Source organism: Lissotriton helveticus, chromosome 6, assembly GCF_964261635.1.
Source record: "Lissotriton helveticus chromosome 6, aLisHel1.1, whole genome shotgun sequence".
Taxonomy (NCBI): domain Eukaryota; kingdom Metazoa; phylum Chordata; class Amphibia; order Caudata; family Salamandridae; genus Lissotriton; species Lissotriton helveticus.
In genome coordinates this window covers 1,997,036,605-1,997,060,039 of record NC_136067.1, presented here as the reverse complement: position 1 = coordinate 1,997,060,039, position 23,435 = coordinate 1,997,036,605, and the positions used below count along the sequence as shown (strand labels likewise).

The following is a 23,435-nucleotide window of genomic DNA, read 5'->3' as shown; positions in this document are numbered from 1 at the left end:
CAAGAGACTTTTCATACTTAACCACTTTTTGTGACTTATCACTCATAGCACAATCTATACACGATCTTACTTTTGACTCGATAAATCTGTCAATGGCTGGCCACCAAAATTCAGATCCTAATCTGTTTTTCATGTTCGACATCCCCGGATGTCCTAATTGTGCCAAACACAATACTTGTTCCCGCAAATCCTTAGGCACAACTAATTGTACACCCCGAAATACCATGTCATCAATAATTGACAATTCATTGGCCACATAGAAGTAAGGCAATAACTCTTTATCCAAATCTTTTTTTAACGGCCATTGAGTTTAAATATATTTGATAACTTCTTTAATTTCCTCATCGATAGCACAAGCATTCTTCCATTCATCTTGTTTTATACACCCATTGGATACCATGCAAACAGACATAACCTTTTCAGTATTCTCATCAGGAATAAATGATTCACAATCTTCCTTGACAGGCAAACGGGATAGACAGTCTGCTAAAACATTCTTGACCCCAGGAATGTACTCTACATTAAAATGGAAATCTTGCAGTTTGTACTGCCATCTGGAAATCCCTAGTGTAGGTTTCCCGCAACCCTTTGTGGTAAACAACTCCACCAATTGACTATGATCTGTCCTAACCTTGAAAACTGTGCCATATACATACTTTCGGAAATAGCCTATACCCCACCAGCATGCCAGAGTTTCCTTTTCAAGTGTCGAATATTTGACCTCAGCATCTCGTAAAGGTCTAGATGCAAATGCAATGGTAACTAATTTCCCTTTCTGATTTTGCATCAAAACTGCCCCAATACAAATATTACTGGCATCAGCAATAATGACAGAACTACAACGTGTGTCAAATGTCACTAAAGCAGAAGTTGAAGACAATTCTTTCTTAAGATTTGAAAATTATGTAGCACAATTTTCACACCAAACTTTTGATTCTTTCTCATTAAACACCTCATATTACTAGTCTTATCTGAAAATAAAGGAATGAATTTGGCGTAATATTCAGCCAGACCCAAAAAGGATCTGAGCTGATCTTTAGTATGAGGCTCAGGAGCTTCTTGAATTGCTTTAATTAAATTCTGCTTGGGTGATATACCTTTGCCACTAATGTTATGACCTAAATAGTGAACAGAGCTCCTTTCAAATTTGCATTTTTCTTTAGTAAGGGTCATTCCACAGTTCCGCAATATGCTCAGTACTTAACATAATGTTTCAGAATGGTCTTGCTTATCGTTTCCAAAAACCAAAATATCATCTTGGAAATGCAATATATTTTTTACATCTTTAAATAATTTGTGCATCACTCTTTGAAACACTGCTGAGGCTGAAATCAGGCCAAACTGCATCATTTTGTACCTAAAAGCACCCTCAGAAGTAATAAAAGACGTGTGTGGTTTACTATCTTTATGAAAATCAATCTGGTGATAGGCATTAGATAGGTCCAGAGTTGAAAATACAGTAGCCCCTTTCAAAACTGAAAACATCTCATTTATATTGGGCAACGGATGTCGATCAACCCACACACACTCGTTCAAATCCCTCAAATCAATGCATAATCTGATTTTTCCATTAGGTTTGTGCACTACAAAGACCGGAGACAACCACTCGGATGACTCGATCTCTTCAATTATGTCCAAACTGCATAATCTATCCAATTCTTCTTTAACGGCTTGTCTCATAGCTAGAGGGACATTTCGAACCTTATGGACCATGGGTGTAACATTTTGCTTCAGAATAATCCTACAAACAAAATCTTTTAGTAAACCCAGCTTAGCTGCAAAAACTTCTGGATATCATTTTTCCCACTCAGTTACCTTATCATCTTGGACTTGAGCAATACAATCAGTGTAACCTAACACTTGTTTAGGATGGTTGGGATCTAAGGTGATTAGCAGATCCCTTTGTTGTGGCCATCCTAATAGACAAGAACCTTATTTGGCAACATACACATTAGCAGTGATAGTAATCCCTTTAAAATTGATTCTCGCAACAAAATACCCCAAAACATCAATGGGTCTTTTCCCATAACCAACCAGTTTTATATCAGGAGGCAATAATTTAATGTTAGGAAAATTCTTAAGGTAATTATCACCAATTAAAGTGTGGCGAGCACCAGAATCGGCCATCACCTCTATATCTATACCATCCACATTGATCACACCCAATGGGGAATCTCTTTTATTATCATTGACCTCATGAATGCAAAGCATGAGTTCCTCATCTAAAGTTTCTGATTCTTGAGATACCTCTCCGATTTGGGCAGGTTTATTGGAAAATCTATTCCTATTTTTGCACATTCTGGAATAATGGCCTTTATTTCTGCAGTATCTGCACATCTGACCCACAGCAGGACAAGATTTGCCGTTTGCCAAATGACCCGGTATTCCACATTTAAAACAAATATAATTACTCCTTTTTGTATTCTGCACATTAAATTTTGTGTTCTGTCTACTATTAATGACCTCTTTAGAAGATTTATCTTCTACCTTAACATCACCCCTTTTTTTGTACCTCAGAAGTGGGTTTTTCAGCCAATTCTTGCATACCTATATTCATGTCTTCAAATCTATGGCTAATGTCAAGTGCTTTCTCTAACGTAAGATCTTTGGCAGCTAATAATTTTTCTTGCAACTTAGTATCTCCAATTTTATGTACTAGTTGATCACGTAAAATCTGGTCCTGAAAATACCATACATACATTTAGCAGCTAGAACCCTTAAACCCTTAAACCATTTAAAAATCAATCAACAGATTCATTGGGTAACTGTGCCCTACTTAAAAATGTATGCCTAGCAAACTACCTCGTTGGTTTTCTTTATATATAATAAGTCTAATTGTGATATAGTTGTATCATACATATCACCATCATCCTCACCTTCTCCTAGTATAACTGGTGGCAAAAGACTCAGGACTCGTCTACCTTCAGCACCAAATGAATGTTTTAAAATTGCCAGTTTAGGTTTACTGGTATAATCTTCCCCTCCAATAGCTTCTAAATAAGCTAGAAATCCATCTTTCCACTGTTTCCATTCAAGAACAGGATCACCTGGATTGGGTAAAACGTAACAATGCAATGTATAACGATTGTGAATATGAATGAAGAAAACAAAAAAATAAAAAAAATAAAAAATAAAAATAAACAGTTGTTATCAGGATCTGGTCTTGTTTTTCCAAAGAATTGGCCTTGTTCTATAATGCAGTAACCAATCAGCATCTTCCTATGAAAATATGCAAAAAAACATCATGACCAATCAAAACACTTTAAGCATACATGTGGTGAAAACTTGACACAAATGGTGCACTCCGAAGATCTGGCTGGAGGGTGTGTGTTTATTTCTTATGCTTGAAGGCTTAAACACGAAGATAATCTTTCTTGTAATCTCCTTTTACACTTGTGCAGAAAATAAGACTGAGCTCGCGCTCGCAAGTCTATCACAGCACATGCTGTAATCACCATGTGCTGAAATCTCTTCACATCACAAACTGGAGCTTCAAACTAACACACAAAGCTTTATAATTTTTGTTTTCCCTTGACACTTCACACTTTGCCACAAGCGTTGAAATTCTCTTACAAACTGGTGTAAAGTGTTCGTGCTGTTATATCATTGAAAATGACTCTCTGCACCGTTTACTTCTACCCGACCATAGTGCACTGTGCTTCCCGTTCAAAGTACAATGATAACCGTCTCAGCGCCGTGCCACACAATCACTTTTGCTCCTTTATAATTATTTCATGTAGCGCTGACATCTTTCCTGACAGCACACAGACACGTAAGGATGATTTTCGACTGCTTGGAATTTCCTCGCTCGAGCACTTGAGCTGTTATTATTTAATGAGAAGCTCAACTTCGGCTCTCGAGCACATACTTCACTTCGATGAAATGTGATTGCATTAACACCTTAAGACATCAAAACGTGGCTTGTAAACTGTCAGTCGAGCCAATTAAAGATGAGTCATTCAGTTCCCTTCACGCTTGGTTTCACACAGTCGCGCTGTGAAGCTTTCAGCTGGATGAACCTGTCAAAGCTTGCTGACAGTCAATCCCTCGGTTCCTTTCATGCTTGACTCGGTTCCCTTCACGCTTGATTGCCAAAAGTAAATAACACAGTCGTGCTGCAACTCGTGTAGGGAAATTTTAAATGTTAACCTTCTGGTCGGCTTTCAATAATAACAGTCACAATTAAATATGTTCAAATACTCATGACCAGGTCAAACTTTTCAATGACACTGCTTAGAAGCTTGTAAGTTTTGTACCTAATCCTCCTGAGGCGGAAGCCGGGAGTTCTGTTTTGCTTAAAAACTAAAAAATCACTGCTTTTAAATTGTATTCCTGTATTTTTAAAGCACTTAGCACCCACTCCTCAGCGCTCACCTGCTAACCCTAATCAGCCGATCTAAGCGCTGTTAGGGGCAGGAAACGCTTGCTCGCCGCCATCACTCACCTCGAGGAGCCACGGGACACGCCCACTCCTGTTGGCCACGCCCATCTCTCGCCAGTACTAAAGCGCGTCTGATTCCTAGTGCCGCATTTGTACCTAATCCTCCTGAGGCAGAAGCCGGGAGTTCTGTTTTGCTTAAAAACTAAAAAATCACTGCTTTTAAATTGTATTCCTGTATTTTTAAAGCACTTAGCACCCACTCCTCAGCGCTCACCTGCTAACCCTTATCAGCCGATCTAAGCGCTGTTAGGGGCAGGAAACGCTTGCTCGCCGCCATCACTCACCTCGAGGAGCCACGGGACACGCCCACTCCTGTTGGCCACGCCCATCTCTCGCCAGTACTAAAGCGCGTCTGATTCCTAGTGCCGCATTTGTACCTAATCCTCCTGAGGCGGAAGCCGGGAGTTCTGTTTTGCTTAAAAACTAAAAAATCACTGCTTTTAAATTGTATTCCTGTATTTTTAAAGCACTTAGCACCCACTCCTCAGCGCTCACCTGCTAACCCTTATCAGCCGATCTAAGCGCTGTTAGGGTCAGGAAACGCTTGCTCGCCGCCATCACTCACCTCGAGGAGCCACGGGACACGCCCACTCCTGTTGGCCACGCCCATCTCTCGCCAGTACTAAAGCGCGTCTGATTCCTAGTGCCGCATTTGTACCTAATCCTCCTGAGGCGGAAGCCGGGAGTTCTGTTTTGCTTAAAAACTAAAAAATCACTGCTTTTAAATTGTATTCCTGTATTTTTAAAGCACTTAGCACCCACTCCTCAGCGCTCACCTGCTAACCCTAATCAGCCGATCTAAGCGCTGTTAGGGGCAGGAAACGCTTGCTCGCCGCCATCACTCACCTCGAGGAGCCACGGGACACGCCCACTCCTGTTGGCCACGCCCATCTCTCGCCAGTACTAAAGCGCGTCTGATTCCTAGTGCCGCATTTGTACCTAATCCTCCTGAGGCGGAAGCCGGGAGTTCTGTTTTGCTTAAAAACTAAAAAATCACTGCTTTTAAATTGTATTCCTGTATTTTTAAAGCACCTAGCACCCACTCCTCAGCGCTCACCTGCTAACCCTAATCAGCCGATCTAAGCGCTGTTAGGGGCAGGAAACGCTTGCTCGCCGCCATCACTCACCTCGAGGAGCCACGGGACACGCCCACTCCTGTTGGCCACGCCCATCTCTCGCCAGTACTAAAGCGCGTCTGATTCCTAGTGCCGCATTTGTACCTAATCCTCCTGAGGCGGAAGCCGGGAGTTCTGTTTTGCTTAAAAACTAAAAAATCACTGCTTTTAAATTGTATTCCTGTATTTTTAAAGCACTTAGCACCCACTCCTCAGCGCTCACCTGCTAACCCTAATCAGCCGATCTAAGCGCTGTTAGGGGCAGGAAACGCTTGCTCGCCGCCATCACTCACCTCGAGGAGCCACGGGACACGCCCACTCCTGTTGGCCACGCCCATCTCTCGCCAGTACTAAAGCGCGTCTGATTCCTAGTGCCGCATTTGTACCTAATCCTCCTGAGGCGGAAGCCGGGAGTTCTGTTTTGCTTAAAAACTAAAAAATCACTGCTTTTAAATTGTATTCCTGTATTTTTAAAGCACTTAGCACCCACTCCTCAGCGCTCACCTGCTAACCCTAATCAGCCGATCTAAGCGCTGTTAGGGGCAGGAAACGCTTGCTCGCCGCCATCACTCACCTCGAGGAGCCACGGGACACGCCCACTCCTGTTGGCCACGCCCATCTCTCGCCAGTACTAAAGCGCGTCTGATTCCTAGTGCCGCATTTGTACCTAATCCTCCTGAGGCGGAAGCCGGGAGTTCTGTTTTGCTTAAAAACTAAAAAATCACTGCTTTTAAATTGTATTCCTGTATTTTTAAAGCACTTAGCACCCACTCCTCAGCGCTCACCTGCTAACCCTAATCAGCCGGTCTAAGCGCTGTTAGGGGCAGGAAACGCTTGCTCGCCGCCATCACTCACCTCGAGGAGCCACGGGACACGCCCACTCCTGTTGGCCACGCCCATCTCTCGCCAGTACTAAAGCGCGTCTGATTCCTAGTGCCGCATTTGTACCTAATCCTCCTGAGGCGGAAGCCGGGAGTTCTGTTTTGCTTAAAAACTAAAAAATCACTGCTTTTAAATTGTATTCCTGTATTTTTAAAGCACTTAGCACCCACTCCTCAGCGCTCACCTGCTAACCCTAATCAGCCGGTCTAAGCGCTGTTAGGGGCAGGAAACGCTTGCTCGCCGCCATCACTCACCTCGAGGAGCCACGGGACACGCCCACTCCTGTTGGCCACGCCCATCTCTCGCCAGTACTAAAGCGCGTCTGATTCCTAGTGCCGCATTTGTACCTAATCCTCCTGAGGCGGAAGCCGGGAGTTCTGTTTTGCTTAAAAACTAAAAAATCACTGCTTTTAAATTGTATTCCTGTATTTTTAAAGCACTTAGCACCCACTCCTCAGCGCTCACCTGCTAACCCTAATCAGCCGATCTAAGCGCTGTTAGGGGCAGGAAACGCTTGCTCGCCGCCATCACTCACCTCGAGGAGCCACGGGACACGCCCACTCCTGTTGGCCACGCCCATCTCTCGCCAGTACTAAAGCGCGTCTGATTCCTAGTGCCGCATTTGTACCTAATCCTCCTGAGGCGGAAGCCGGGAGTTCTGTTTTGCTTAAAAACTAAAAAATCACTGCTTTTAAATTGTATTCCTGTATTTTTAAAGCACTTAGCACCCACTCCTCAGCGCTCACCTGCTAACCCTAATCAGCCGGTCTAAGCGCTGTTAGGGGCAGGAAACGCTTGCTCGCCGCCATCACTCACCTCAAGGAGCCACGGGACACGCCCACTCCTGTTGGCCACGCCCATCTCTCGCCAGTACTAAAGCGCGTCTGATTCCTAGTGCCGCATTTGTACCTAATCCTCCTGAGGCGGAAGCCGGGAGTTCTGTTTTGCTTAAAAACTAAAAAATCACTGCTTTTAAATTGTATTCCTGTATTTTTAAAGCACTTAGCACCCACTCCTCAGCGCTCACCTGCTAACCCTAATCAGCCGATCTAAGCGCTGTTAGGGGCAGGAAACGCTTGCTCGCCGCCATCACTCACCTCGAGGAGCCACGGGACACGCCCACTCCTGTTGGCCACGCCGATCTCTCGCCAGTACTAAAGCGCGTCTGATTCCTAGTGCCGCATTTGTACCTAATCCTCCTGAGGCGGAAGCCGGGAGTTCTGTTTTGCTTAAAAACTAAAAAATCACTGCTTTTAAATTGTATTCCTGTATTTTTAAAGCACTTAGCACCCACTCCTCAGCGCTCACCTGCTAACCCTAATCAGCCGGTCTAAGCGCTGTTAGGGGCAGGAAACGCTTGCTCGCCGCCATCACTCACCTCGAGGAGCCACGGGACACGCCCACTCCTGTTGGCCACGCCCATCTCTCGCCAGTACTAAAGCGCGTCTGATTCCTAGTGCCGCATTTGTACCTAATCCTCCTGAGGCGGAAGCCGGGAGTTCTGTTTTGCTTAAAAACTAAAAAATCACTGCTTTTAAATTGTATTCCTGTATTTTTAAAGCACTTAGCACCCACTCCTCAGCGCTCACCTGCTAACCCTAATCAGCCGATCTAAGCGCTGTTAGGGGCAGGAAACGCTTGCTCGCCGCCATCACTCACCTCGAGGAGCCACGGGACACACCCACTCCTGTTGGCCACGCCCATCTCTCGCCAGTACTAAAGCGCGTCTGATTCCTAGTGCCGCATTTGTACCTAATCCTCCTGAGGCAGAAGCCGGGAGTTCTGTTTTGCTTAAAAACTAAAAAATCACTGCTTTTAAATTTTATTCCTGTATTTTTAAAGCACTTAGCACCCACTCCTCAGCGCTCACCTGCTAACCCTAATCAGCCGATCTAAGCGCTGTTAGGGGCAGGAAACGCTTGCTCGCCGCCATCACTCACCTCGAGGAGCCACGGGACACGCCCACTCCTGTTGGCCACGCCCATCTCTCGCCAGTACTAAAGCGCGTCTGATTCCTAGTGCCGCATTTGTACCTAATCCTCCTGAGGCGGAAGCCGGGAGTTCTGTTTTGCTTAAAAACAAAAAAATCACTGCTTTTAAATTGTATTCCTGTATTTTTAAAGCACTTAGCACCCACTCCTCAGCGCTCACCTGCTAACCCTAATCAGCCGATCTAAGCGCTGTTAGGGGCAGGAAACGCTTGCTCGCCGCCATCACTCACCTCGAGGAGCCACGGGACACGCCCACTCCTGTTGGCCACGCCCATCTCTCGCCAGTACTAAAGCGCGTCTGATTCCTAGTGCCGCATTTGTACCTAATCCTCCTGAGGCGGAAGCCGGGAGTTCTGTTTTGCTTAAAAACTAAAAAATCACTGCTTTTAAATTGTATTCCTGTATTTTTAAAGCACTTAGCACCCACTCCTCAGCGCTCACCTGCTAACCCTAATCAGCCGATCTAAGCGCTGTTAGGGGCAGGAAACGCTTGCTCGCCGCCATCACTCACCTCGAGGAGCCACGGGACACGCCCACTCCTGTTGGCCACGCCCATCTCTCGCCAGTACTAAAGCGCGTCTGATTCCTAGTGCCGCATTTGTACCTAATCCTCCTGAGGCGGAAGCCGGGAGTTCTGTTTTGCTTAAAAACTAAAAAATCACTGCTTTTAAATTGTATTCCTGTATTTTTAAAGCACTTAGCACCCACTCCTCAGCGCTCACCTGCTAACCCTAATCAGCCGATCTAAGCGCTGTTAGGGGCAGGAAACGCTTGCTCGCCGCCATCACTCACCTCGAGGAGCCACGGGACACGCCCACTCCTGTTGGCCACGCCCATCTCTCGCCAGTACTAAAGCGCGTCTGATTCCTAGCGCCGCATTTGTACCTAATCCTCCTGAGGCGGAAGCCGGGAGTTCTGTTTTGCTTAAAAACTAAAAAATCACTGCTTTTAAATTGTATTCCTGTATTTTTAAAGCACCTAGCACCCACTCCTCAGCGCTCACCTGCTAACCCTAATCAGCCGATCTAAGCGCTGTTAGGGGCAGGAAACGCTTGCTCGCCGCCATCACTCACCTCGAGGAGCCACGGGACACGCCCACTCCTGTTGGCCACGCCCATCTCTCGCCAGTACTAAAGCGCGTCTGATTCCTAGTGCCGCATTTGTACCTAATCCTCCTGAGGCGGAAGCCGGGAGTTCTGTTTTGCTTAAAAACTAAAAAATCACTGCTTTTAAATTGTATTCCTGTATTTTTAAAGCACTTAGCACCCACTCCTCAGCGCTCACCTGCTAACCCTAATCAGCCTATCTAAGCGCTGTTAGGGGCAGGAAACGCTTGCTCGCCGCCATCACTCACCTCGAGGAGCCACGGGACACGCCCACTCCTGTTGGCCAGGCCCATCTCTCGCCAGTACTAAAGCGCGTCTGATTCCTAGTGCCGCATTTGTACCTAATCCTCCTGAGGCGGAAGCCGGGAGTTCTGTTTTGCTTAAAAACTAAAAAATCACTGCTTTTAAATTGTATTCCTGTATTTTTAAAGCACTTAGCACCCACTCCTCAGCGCTCACCTGCTAACCCTAATCAGCCGATCTAAGCGCTGTTAGGGGCAGGAAACGCTTGCTCGCCGCCATCACTCACCTCGAGGAGCCACGGGACACGCCCACTCCTGTTGGCCACGCCCATCTCTCGCCAGTACTAAAGCGCGTCTGATTCCTAGTGCCGCATTTGTACCTAATCCTCCTGAGGCGGAAGCCGGGAGTTCTGTTTTGCTTAAAAACTAAAAAATCACTGCTTTTAAATTGTATTCCTGTATTTTTAAAGCACTTAGCACCCACTCCTCAGCGCTCACCTGCTAACCCTAATCAGCCGATCTAAGCGCTGTTAGGGGCAGGAAACGCTTGCTCGCCGCCATCACTCACCTCGCGGAGCCACGGGACACGCCCACTCCTGTTGGCCACACCCACCCCTCCAACGCCCACAAACTCCCCATAAATATGTGCCAGCACAGGGAGCGCAGCGGACGGGCGCAGCGGGCGCGCCGGCAGCGCGCCGAAGGCGCGCCAAAGGCAAGCCCGTCTGGGCCCGTCCGGGCCCAGCCGGCCCTAGGCCCAGCTACTCTGCCCTCATCAGCCCGCAACGACCGGACCTACACTCGCGCGGACTTATTAGCCTTAAACCCCAACAAAGAACCCTCCTGCTCGCGCATCCTGAATGAAGGTACCCATTTCTCCGTCTGTGACTTCCGCGACCCTGCCAATCAAAACACGGCACCTAAGGGCTTGCATCTAGGCCTACTTAACTGCAGGTCGCTCGTGAAACACTCACACGAAGTGAACCTCTTAATTACAAACTATGCCTTAGACATTCTGTTTCTAAAAGAAACCTGGCTTACCCCCAGCAGTGGCCCAGACATCGTTCTAGCACTCCCCCCCGGGTACGTCATGTGCTCACTGATCAGACCAGAGGGGAGGGGAGGTGGACTAGCGATAATCCTTAAAGACACCCTCACTTGTAAAACATCTGATGGCAACATCAAGGGATACGAAAACTGCCACTACACCATACAAATCTCCCCAGTTACCTCGCTGTCAGGGACTCTGGTATATCGCCCGCCAGGCAATCTAGGAGACTTTTCGAACAAAATTATCGACCAAACGTCCATCAAATGTGCGTCCACCACTAACTACCTACTACTAGGAGACCTGAACGTACATTTCTTGGACCCGGATGACAAGCAGGCCAGTGAACTACTTCAGGATTTCACCTCAATGGGCCTTGACCTCAAAAACCCACGAGCCACTCATGAAAGAGGGCAACTGCTTGATCCTATTCTCTCCAATATCCCCAATTTGAGAACCCTTGACCATATCCCCCTTCCCTGGACGGACCACTTTTTGGTCTCCCTAGTATGGGACATCATCACTCCGCCCCCTCCACCTTCCAAAACCAGAACGTATACCAGACGATGGCAGAAATTGGAACCAGACGTTTGGGCAGCCAAACTCAGGGAAAATGCTCCCCACCCTCCCCACGACATCGTAGCAGGGGACAAAGAATTCAGTACCTGGATTACCCAATCGCTCGACGCCATTCTGCCTAAAACCCACTCTCTGAAACACACCAAGAGAGTTAATCCCTCACCCTGGTACACCCCGGAACTCAACCTTCTGTGCAAGGTTTGCAAAAGGAATGAACGTATCTGGAGGAAGGAAAAAACCAAGGAACAAAAAGATTCATTCCGTACCTCTGTAAAAACTTACAAAAAAGAGCTCCGCAACACCAAAACCAGCTTCTAAGAGAACAGAATTAAAAACGCTGCCTGTTCGGCCCATGAAACCTATTCAGTTCTTAAAGAACTCCTCCACGCCCCTGACCCCCCACTTAAACCCCTCGATCCCAAAGAAGCTGAAATCAAATGTAACAACTTAGCCACCTTCTTTGACGAGAAGATTCAAAAAATTCTTCTTACCATACCTCCCCCCGATCAGGCCCACACAGAGCAGGATCTCACTACCACCTCTACCCATCCTTCTCTGCTGTTAGCTCACCCCCAACCCTCCCTGGACGCTTTCGGCCCCGTAACAACGGAAGAAGTAGGAGCAACGCTAGCCTCAATTAAAAGTGGCTCCCCCCTCGACCCTGCACCCCTCCGCTTCCTAAAAAAAGTGGCGAGCACCATCATCCCTCCCCTCACGGCCCTGATCAACTCCTCTCTCTCGGAGGGCATAGTCCCTCCCAGCTGGAAAGCGGCAGCAGTCAAAGGTCTATTAAAAAAACCTTCCTTAGACCCGCAGGACTTCACCAACTACAGGCCCATATCCCTTCTCCCTGGAAACAGCAAGATCGCAGAGAAACTGGTAAACAAGCAATTATCGCTTTACCTAGAAAGCAACAACCTCTTAGCGGTCTCCGAGACAGGGTTCCGTCCAGGTCAGGGCACGGACATCGCCCTCCTGGCAGCGGTGGAGAAGGCCAGAAGCATTCTGGACACAGGAGGATCAGTGGCAGTGATCCTCCTGGATCTCAGTGCGGCCTTCGACACTATAGACCATCCCACCCTAATCCACCGACTGGGAGAGATCGGACTAAAGGGCACGGCCCTGAAATGGCTAGAATCCTTTTTATCAGGACGCTCCTTCCAGGTGCGGGAAAACGACAGCTGCTCATCCACCATCCCCCTCCGGTGCGGAGTGCCACAGGGCTCATCCCTGAGCCCCACGTTGTTTAACGTATACATGGCCCCACTGGCGAAGAGGGTCAGCTCGTTCGGCGTGTCAATTATCAACTACGCCGATGACACGCAGCTGGTCGTAACCCTCTCACATCCCTACCACGCCCCATCGGATCTCCATAGCTGCCTCTCCGAAGTCCACCGATGGATGAATCTTTCCTCACTGAAACTGAATGGGTCCAAGACTGAGATCCTCTTGATGGGCCACAAGGGGCCCTCTTTGCCATCTCACCTTTGGCCCAGTTGCCTAGGTGACCCTCCGGCACCCAAGGAAGAGGTCAAGAGCCTTGGTGTGTGGATTGAGAAGGACATGAGCTTTAAAACCCAGGCTAAAAGAAAGGCAGGGACATGTTTTGGGCTACTCAGAGCCTGCAGGAAGATCTTCCCTCTACTCCCCGATACCGCAAGGAGGCTCCTCATTCAAGGTCTAATCCTGGCAAGATTAGACTACTGTAACGCCATCTACCTGGGAGCCCCTGAAGCCACCCTGAACTCACTGCAAAAAGTCCAAAATGCCGCCGCCCGCCTACTCACGGGCACACCAGGAAGATCCTCCGCCAGGCCGGCTCTTAAATCCCTCCACTGGCTCCCAGTCAGGGAGAGGGTCGTTTTCAAGGCCCTCTGCCTGGCCCATAAAACCCTCAACAATAACGGGCCCCCTCTTCTCAAAGAACTCCTAATCCCATACAAAGCGGAGAGAGACCTCCGGTCTAGCGTACAAAATCTTATCGTAGCCCCTAGAGTCAGAAAAGCCAAGACCGGTGGCCGTCGTTTTTCGGTTCACACGGCCAAACATTGGAACCATCTACCACGAAGACTCAGGACAGAACCGAACTACCTCCAGTTCAGAAAAACCCTAAAGACCCTCCTTTTCCCGCAGACATAATTTCATTAGACGGCTGAAACCCTTGGAGAAACAGGTCAGCGCTGGGATGCTCTTTGAGTTACTACGCGCTTTCTAAAACCTTTAAATAATTAAATAAATAAACATCGTACTGAAGATGTAAGTGACACGGTTTCTTTCAAGAAGAGAAATCCGCTTGGTCACTTGACTCAACTTGAATGTCGCGACGAGCTGAAATATTCCTGATCTGCCAAAAAGAATTCGGGCAGCTCCAGGCTCTCGAAAGGGTCGTAGTACCAATCGTCGCGAGTGTAGAATTCTAATGAAGATCAAACAAGGTAATTTGTACAGTGTATTTATTACCGCAAATACAATAAACTATCACTTAACAGAGCCTGGGCCAACTGACTCCAAATGGAATCTCAGTCATGTACAATCCTGGCCAATGGTTCTACATGTCACCAATGGCCAGGATGCCTCAAAATGCCTTCACTCACACATGAGGAAAGCAACAGCAGAAGTGTGCTCAACCACAGACACCTGCTGTGTCATATGGTGGGCAGAAGAAGCATATAATTGACTGTGCAACTGAACAATGGATAAAGATGGTTGCCTGAAAGTGCCCTTTACAAATATGTTTAGGTTTACATATTTTTATTAAAATGAAAAGCTCTTGGCTCACACCAAATCCAATGACTTGTCCTACACCCAACACTGTTACCACTACATAACTTTACCATAGAAACTCTCTAACATGACTTATGGCCTGGGGCCATATTATCAAGAATCAATCAATCAATCAATCATGCCATTTGTATAGCGCACTACTCACCTGGGAGGGTCTCAAGGCGCTTGGGGGGAGGGTTATGCTACTGCTCGAACAGCCAGGTCTTGAGTTGTTTCCTGAAGGCGAGATGGTCCTGGGTCAGCCGAAGGTGGATGGGGAGGGAGTTTCAAGTCTTGGCAGCCAGGTAAGAGAAGAATCTTCCTCCGGCGGTGGCTCTTCGGATGCGTGGTACGGCTGCGAGGGCGAGGCTGGTGGACCGTAGCTGGCGGGTGGGCGTGTAGAAGGTCAGGCGGTCGTTGAGGTACTTGGGGCCCAGGTCGTGGAGAGACTTGTGTGCGAGGGTGAGGAGCCGGAACGTGATCCTCTTGTCGACGGGGAGCCTGTGCAGGTTCCTCAGGTGGCTGGAGATGTGGCTGCGTCGGGGGACATCCAGGATGAGTCGGGCGGAGGCGTTCTGGATGCGCTGGAGTCTTTTCTGTAGCTTGGCTGTGGTTCCGGCGTAGAGGGCGTTTCCGTAGTCCAGTCGGCTGGTGACGAGTGCCTGGGTGACAGTCTTCCTGGTCTCGGTCGGGATCCAGCAGAAGATCTTGCGAAGCATACGCAGGGTGTTGAAGCACGATGAGGAGACGGTGTTGACTTGTCTGGTCATCGAGAGGGAGGGGTCCAGGATGAAGCCAAGGTTGCGTGCATGGTCGGTTGGCTTGGGTGCGGTGCCCAGGGCTGGGGGCCACTAGAGTCGTCCCAGGCGGAGGGCAAAGATCCCAGGATGAGGACTTCCGTCTTGTCCGAGTTCAGTTTCAGGCGGCTGTCCTTCATCCACTCGGCGACGTCTTTCATCCCTTCGTGTAGGCAGGTTCTGGCGGTGTCGGGGTCTCTGGTGAGGGAGAGGATCAGCTGGGTGTCGTCGGCGTAAGAGATGATGTTGAGGTTGTGCTGGTGTGCGATGGCTGCGAGAGGTTTCATGTAGATGTTGAAGAGGGTGGGGCTGAGTGAAGATCCTTGCGGGACGCCGCAGATGACTTCGGTGGCCTCGGAGCGAAACGGGGGGAGGCGGACTCTTTGTTTTCTTCCGGCGAGGAACAAGATGATCCACTCCAGTGCCTTCTCTTGGATACCGATGTTGCTGAGGCGCTGGACTAGGGTGTGGTGGCAGACCGTGTCGAACGCAGCGGAGAGGTCCAGGAGGATGAGGGCCACTGTTTCCCCCTTGTCGAGCAGGGTCCGGATGTCGTCGGTGGCTGCGATGAGGGCGGTCTCGGTGCTGTGGTTGGCTCTGAAGCCGGACTGCGAGGGGTCGAGGGATCCGTTCGTCTCGAGGAAGGCAGTCAGCTGTCTGTTGACGATCTTCTCGATGACTTTAGCAGGAAAAGGGAGGAGCGAGATGGAGCGGAAGTTTTTGAGATCGGTGGGGTCCGCTGTAGGTTTCTTCAGGAGGGCGCTGATCTCGGCGTGCTTCCAGCTCTCCGGGAAGGTGGCGGTGTTGAAGGAGGCGTTGATGATGTTCCGGAGTTGGGGTGCGATGGTGGAGTCGGCCTTGTTGAAGACGTGGTGTGGGCAGGGGTCGGTCGGTGATCCGGAGTGGATGGTGTTCATTGTGCGGGCTGTGTCTTCGGTGGTCACCGTGGTCCAGGTGCGAAGGGTGGCGGTGGGGGGCGTTGGTTAGACGGTTGGGTGCGTGGGTGGGGCGCTGAAGCTGTTGTGGATGTCGGCGATCTTGCGGTGGAAGAACGAGGCGAGGGAGTCGCAGAGGTCTTGTGACGGAGTGATGTCGTTGGTGCCGGTGCTGGGGTTGGAGAACTCCTTGATGATAGTGAAGAGCTCTTTGCTGTCGTGGGCGTTGTTGTCCAGTCGTTCCTTCAGGGATTTCTTCTTGGTGGTGCGGATGAGCTGGTGGTGCTTGCGGGTAGCGTGTTTGAGGGCGGTCATGTTGTCGGTGGTCCGGTCGAGGAGCCAGGCTTTCTCGAGGGTGCGGCAGGTCTTCTTGGAGTCCTTGAGGTCGTCGGTGAACCAGGATGCCTTCTTGCTTCTGGGTCTGCTGGGAGGGTTCTTTAATGGGCATAACATTATCGCCACTTTGGCGGCAGGAAACTGCAGCTAAAGCGGCAATATGGGGCTTGATAATATGCCCTAGAGAATTCAAATAGAAGCCCAGGTTTGATGGCCTTGTCACCAGAACCTGGTGACAATTGTAATTCTATTGTAATTCTCAAGGGGATATTATCATGCCCCTTATCGCTGCTTTAGCTGCAGTTTCCTGCCACTAAAGGGGCGATAATGTTATCGCCCGTTCTTGATAATATGGCCCGTGGAGTGCAGGATATCAGTTCAGACAATGAAGACACACTAAAATCTTCATGGCAAAAAGATCTTGACATGACGTTTCAAACCATTGTGAACTCCCATGTTGACTTTAGACATCTCCTCCTTACTAGCCTTCCAAAAATATTCTTTACTTCCTGACGTATGGATACACTCTGCAGCACGCCTCATTTTAAACATAGAGAAGCATTACAAAAGCCTGTGGGTCTGGCATTCTTTTGGCTTTGTAATTTTCTTTTGTTTTGTCATGATGTTTGTACAAAATTATTGTGGTGGGGAGGCTGCTGGCCACTCACCACTATTACAAATTTTGGGATAAAAGCAAAAATAATGTATGGTCTCCAAAAGTATGCAAAGTCATGGGAGTCCCTGGCACTGGGGGGAACTACTTTGAGGGTTGATGTGCTCCATATGATGGAGCAGAGTGTTTGTCCCTCACAATGATGTTAGACAGTAGCTAACATGTTTGTAAAATCAAAAGGTCTTAGTTAGCGCCTGACCAACAAATAAAGAAGACCATATCACCTTTTTGGTATGGCTCCCCCTTGAAGTACTCAGTATGTATAATTTAATGACTATTACTTAGAGAGACCTGAAGCTAAAATCTCACCTACTCAGACCAGATATTAAGCATTGTAGGGGGTCCTCATATAGTGAGAAGCCAGAAGTCTGTCTGATGTGAAGCGCATAACTCAGCAGAAAGTGCACCCTGCATGAGCCTTCTAAAAACCCCTTCAAGGACTACTTGCTGACAAAGCATTGAGATACATAGTTAACATACAAGCACCTTTAATTTCTTTACAAACATATGGTGGACTCCTACTCCTCCACCAATGGTGATTTACAGGTAAAAGTCTGCCACATTCTGTTTATATTAAATGTAAATTGTTTTCTTATAACTCTGTTTTAAATTGAAACATGTTGCTCCTCAAACTCTGGAAATCCTGCTGAATCCTGCGGGCCTAAAAGTTGAAAAAAGTTAAGGGGAAAGCATGTTTCAGTTATCTGAGGTTGTCATGTTAAATGGTGGCCTAATCAAATGGGTCTCTTGTTTTCCGATCTTGCCCAGTCCTCTGTTTCAGTAGCTTCTTCCATGGTCATGGTGGCCCTCTGCTTCCTTTCCAGTTTCAATGATATCAACATTTCTAAACATTTCTTTTTCTATTTGCAGAATGAAAGCTGATCTGGCAAGTGTGTTTGTCTGCACACTGCTGCTTGTCATGGACCTAGCAGTGATAGGTAATGTAAATATCCATTATTATACACTATTGAGTTTATTGGCAATGTACAAAGCTGCATTTTTATTGTTATCTTCATATTATATTTACCTTGTCACAAGACCATTGACTAAGTCCTTGAGCACTTGCATCTCTGTTGGACTTTCTCTCCACAATGCTCTCCTAGGAAACACCTAGTTCCTCTCCTAGACACCGAAAGACTAGATTAATTTTGCTCTTCAGAAAATAAGATTATTCTGCAGCATGTTCTTAAATTATTGTACCATGGAATATCAAGGCTAGGAATATGGAGATACATTAATATCTTTGACAGAATATTGAGGGACAAAATAAGGTAAGTGGTTACAGTTTTTATAGCCCACCTTAGCCTTAAAGTGACAGTGTGGGAGATGTAGTGTATTGAAAACAATTGTTTTCAGTACACTACATCTCCCACAATGCCTCTTTAAGGCTGAGGCGGGCTATAAAAAGTGTAAGTAAAGAAAGACTGACTGACCATGAGAAAAGCAGTGGAAGGCTGAAACATTTTGGTGGAGTGCGATACGAGAAATAAATCAAGCAAAAAGCCTGCTCAGAGTGGCACGTCATTTGTTGTACAAAATTGAATTATGGCCAGGAACCGGCCCCTATGCTGTGCACCCACTGGGAAGTGCTTCAAAATAACTAGGATCACTTTGTGTAAATATATATATTTATTGAAATGACACAAGATAGATGGTTTTTAACTGAAAATGGTTTTTCAATTATTTCCATCATTCTAAGTTATTTTTCACTGTAAAGTAACTTATTTTGTGTATTTGCACATGTCTTTAGCGATACCATAGAGTGTTTTCTCTATTGCTATGATCATGTGACCTGTTTGAAAATTGGCGGGGAGGCGGGCTTCACTGCATTATAAACACAAAAGAATATCGTTGGGTCATTGCATGTGAACAAGGGCTCTTGGAGCCCGAAACGCGTCTTGCCCTCTTGCTACCGACCTTTCCTGCAATAAAGACCAACCTGTGAATTGTGAGCTGTGGTCCGTCTCCTGTTTGCTTCGCTAGTCCTGGGTTGCGCTGGGATTGGAAGTGGCGTTCCTTGGAGTCTGCGCACATTGAATCACGAAAATCAGCTTGTTTCCATTACGGACCCCCTCTCCAGAAAGCAGGCATCCACTTTCAAGCTATCTTTTGCCAAGTTTCCAGACGGAATTTTAAGTGGATGCCCCCTCCTGTGGCCAGAAGTTCAGCAAATTTGAATACCAGCGTAGAGGACGATATTCAACGGCCGAGTCGGAGGACTCAGGCAAAGCGTGTTGTCAGCAAAACGTGGTGAGTGATACTGCATGGCAGAGCGGAGGTGGAGAGGTGAGGGACTAGCACAAATAGCACGCCGATCCTAATATCTGAGGCGCACAGCAGAAGAAAGAGTCAGGTTGGGGCAGAGGATAATGTCTGCGGAGGAGTTCCGTGTGAGGGAGGAGGAAGCGGAACAGTTGTTCAATCAGGTCATCACGTCAGACAGCAGTGTTAATATAACAGCACCTAACATTGAGACTCAAGAAGACACAGACATCAAATCACTATATAAGGCGCTAGAAAAGCAAAAACGCCTAGAAGTCACGAAATGGTGGGAATATTACTCACTTTCAAAATATGCAGATGTCAAACGTGTACCAAGGGGTTTGAGAATAATGCTCGCTCCGAGCTTTAAAAACCCGAACCCTCTGATGTTAAAGGAATGGGGCCAAAGCAACCTGGCGGCCTCTATGAACATAGTACACATTCTGATCAAATATGCTGCCATCGACATGGATGCAATATTGACCACAATTGATAAAATTCAAGAGCAAATTAATTCAATGGAAGAAACCGAAGCCGCCAAAAAATTAAAAGAAGCACTGCATGATAGACTTAAGAAACACGCAGACAAAATTAAAGCAAGGAAAGTCAGCAAATTTGCACGAGATGCAGCGGACTACGCAAATGGCCAGATATTTACTTTTGCGCGTAAATATAATGTTACTAAATGCCAGCAGTTCAGGGGAAAGGGGAATGCAGTGCCAGATTCAATCTCTACAGCTAAATCAACTGAGGCACAAGACCATGCTACTGTGAGCTCCAACTCCGACACATCGCCAACCTCTAGTGGGTCAATTGGCTCAAATGAAGATTTAACTGCAACTGGCCTTCCTATGCCCATTTTCGATATTGATGAAGAGCTTGTTTTTTTAGTAGCCGAAAGACTGCGCACACTGAGACCGTGTCAAAAAAATGCAGCAACACCCGCAGAAATAAAAAAAGACGCGAAAGGAGAAGAAAACACATACAAAGGGGGACAGAGCAAAAAAACAAACCAATCATGAAAAAAGAGGGAGTAGAAATAGGGAGATCCATTGTGAACCTATCGGATGTAATCCTCACAAAATCGGAACATCAACTTTTGGTGCTTGGTTTAAACTTCTGCCCCGAACAAAATTTCAAATATGCCTCCACTAGAGTCGATGTGTACCGATATATTCGCAAATTGAAGCTGAAAAAATTCTTTGCGCTACAGAAATTAAAGTCTACTATTGGTACTGAAGACAACAATAGCACCAACAATACTGATAATGAACCTCAATTACCAGTATGTGACGTACCAGTTTTTCTTGATATGCATGACCTCAACCGTGCAACAAACTCTCAAATAATGGGTGGTGATGGTGATGCAAGCACACAAAAAAGATTAGAAAAAATCAATATGACTCAAAAAGGTGCTGGTATCACGCCATTCAAAGTTAAATCAGATTTTGTGCCTATCATGACTAAAGATGCGGTGGATGTTTTCCAAGATTGCATTATTGCAGACATCAAAGAGTTGGACAAAAAAATCAACAATCAAAAGAAAAAGAAGTACAATGTGCAAAAGGCCAAATACTTTGAACTTATGAAAAAGCTAAAAGATAACCCCAATATAGTAGTAAAAACTGCAGACAAAGGGGGTAACATCGTTATTTGGCCCAGATTAGATTATTCTACAGAGGCACAAAGGCAGCTACAAGACCCTGCTTGCTACATTAAATCAACTAACAAAGAGTATTTGAAGGCAAACGAAAGCTTACACAAACTGCTTCTAAAATATCGCAGGGAAGGCCTCATCTCAGCGGACGAATACAAATTTATGTACAATGAACATCCAGTCCTGCCAGTCCTCTACCTTATCCCAAAAATTCACAAAGGGACATCGCCTGTTCCCGGCAGACCCATTATCTCCGCCATAAACAGCTGTGGAGAAAATGTGTGTCAATATATTGATTTTTTCTTACAAAGTTGGGTCAACAACCTTCCCAGTTTTGTCCGGGACACAAGTGACTTCTTAGCAAAACTAGAGGACTTGGATTGGCAAGAAGATATGCTGCTGATTACTCTTGATGTTGAACAATTGTACACGAGTATTGCTCATTCTTGTGGTCTAAATGCAGTCACTTATTTTCTTGGTCAACGACCTGCTGAATATTATGACCACAATAAGGTGATCCTGGGCTTGATTGAATGGTGTCTGGGTAACAATTACTTTTCATTTGGCAAGATAATTTGGAGACAGCTGAGAGGTGTGGCTATGGGGGCCTGCTTCTCCCCCAGCTATGCGTGTTTACACGTTGGCTGGTGGGAGGAGTGGGTCCTCAATGTTACACATCAAGCATGGGTACGGGAGAAAATTGTAAAGTATCTCCGCTATATTGATGACATTTTTATAATTTGGCAAGGGGATGAAAATGAAGCACGTATATTCATTGATGAGATCAACCACAACCCCCTTAATATGAAATTTACTTCCAGCATAAGTGCCAAACAAGCGGAATTTCTGGATGTCAAAATATATATAGATGACAATAAGCGGATACAAACCACCCTACATAGAAAGGCCACGGCAGGCAATACCACACTCCATGCCTCCAGTCTCCATCCCAGGCATACTATCCACAGCATACCTTATGGAGAAATCCTAAGGCTAAAAAGAATATGTAGTTCTACTGAGGATTTTGATAAATGTGTCGCTGAGCTAAAATACCGAATGAAGGCCCGTGGATACTCAGACCGAGTGTTCAATCAAGCATTGATCAAAGCTGAAAGTCGCTCTAAAGCCAGTCTACTCTCAGAAACCACAAATAATAACGATATGGCCACTGACTGTCCCAGCGTAAATAGCTTAGACTCTCCCAGGTTCATAACAGATTACAGCAGTCAGGAGACCAAAATTAGACAAATAATCAACCGGAACTGGTCTACTGTCCTTACAGACACTGTTTTGGGATACATGTTACCAAACAAACCTTTGGTCACTTTCAGGCGGGCACAGAGTATGGGTGCAGTTCTGGACCAAAGTAGTCCAGAACTACATCAAAAACCTAATTGGTTATTACCAGCAGGGTTCCGAAAATGCTCAACTTGCAGAGCGTGCAAGTTTGGAATTAATAAAACACATTACAGAACCCCATTTTCCACCGCTGAAATTACGATTAGAGGCAGCCATACTTGCAAGACGGAATATGCAGTATATGTCCTGACGTGCACTTGTGGCCTTAATTATATAGGCAGTACAAAACAGCAAGTGCACGTCAGGATTCTTCAGCATATCCGCGCGATATCTTACATTGTGATCAGGAATACCCAGTGGCTCGCCACTTTGAGAGCATACACAATAAAGATATTAATTGCCTCTCATATTATGTGGTGGCATCTGTCGCTAAACTCAGAAGGGGAGGCAACCGCGAGCTCAAATTAAGGCGGCTTGAGTCAAGCTTGATCCTCGAGTCTGACAGCAAGTGGCCCAATGGGCTAAATAATACTGAGGATTTGCGCCACTTTCTTTAGAGACTCGCTTCTGTAATTAAAGCCCGGGTGGTCAAGACATCTTACCTGCATCCCACTTGCTCCTTAGATATGTCAGGTTCCCTGTGATCTAGGGAGATGGTTAATGTTTCAGTCTTCAGTCTACATATTATTGTGTTTATGTATAACAGTAGAAGTGGCTAGTCAAGTTCCATGTTAGCCACCCCAATGGTAATTCTATCATTTCTGCTTCCTCATGCACATAGCAATTAATTGATTTTGTATATATGTATTTATTAATTCTAGATGTGTGATCTGTTCAGCACTTTTTTTACACAGGGTGTTTTTACTATATAAAAAAATCTTTTATATGATGAAGTATTTATACCAGTATCAAATGTTTTAATATATGCTTTTAATATAACATATGTAAGGTAAATATTTTCCTTCAATGTCATAACTAGCATTTATGCATTACATACACAGGTTACTATCACCATGCACTTCTAGCACTTTTTCCTCTCTCTCTTATCGCATTTTTGAACACAATATAATCACTCCACGAATTACAGACTGTGATTCAATGATTCTTGTAATTTGCACTTCCAATTTTACCCGCTTCCCCATTATGTACAGGTCGCTATTTTGTACATGGCATAATGTTTCTAAAAGGATTTATCCTTGAATATTTATTGAAACGACACAAGATAGATGGTTTTTAATTGAAAATGGTGTTTTAATTATTTCCATCATTCTAAGTTATTTTTCACTGTAAAGTAACTTATTTTGTGTAT

General features: G+C 46.3%; 1 protein-coding gene across 1 annotated transcript in view; it reads left to right on the top strand.

The window, feature by feature from the left end:
- The window catches only part of LOC144761997 (fucolectin-like), a 1,241,072-nt gene that overhangs the window by 642,592 nt on the left and 575,045 nt on the right, over window positions 1–23,435 (top strand). The window contains exon 3 of the mRNA XM_078647164.1: window positions 17,779–17,846. Within this exon, the coding sequence (XP_078503290.1) occupies window positions 17,780–17,846 (67 nt within the window). The 5' untranslated portion in view covers window position 17,779. The remainder of the gene's footprint in view (window positions 1–17,778; window positions 17,847–23,435) is intronic.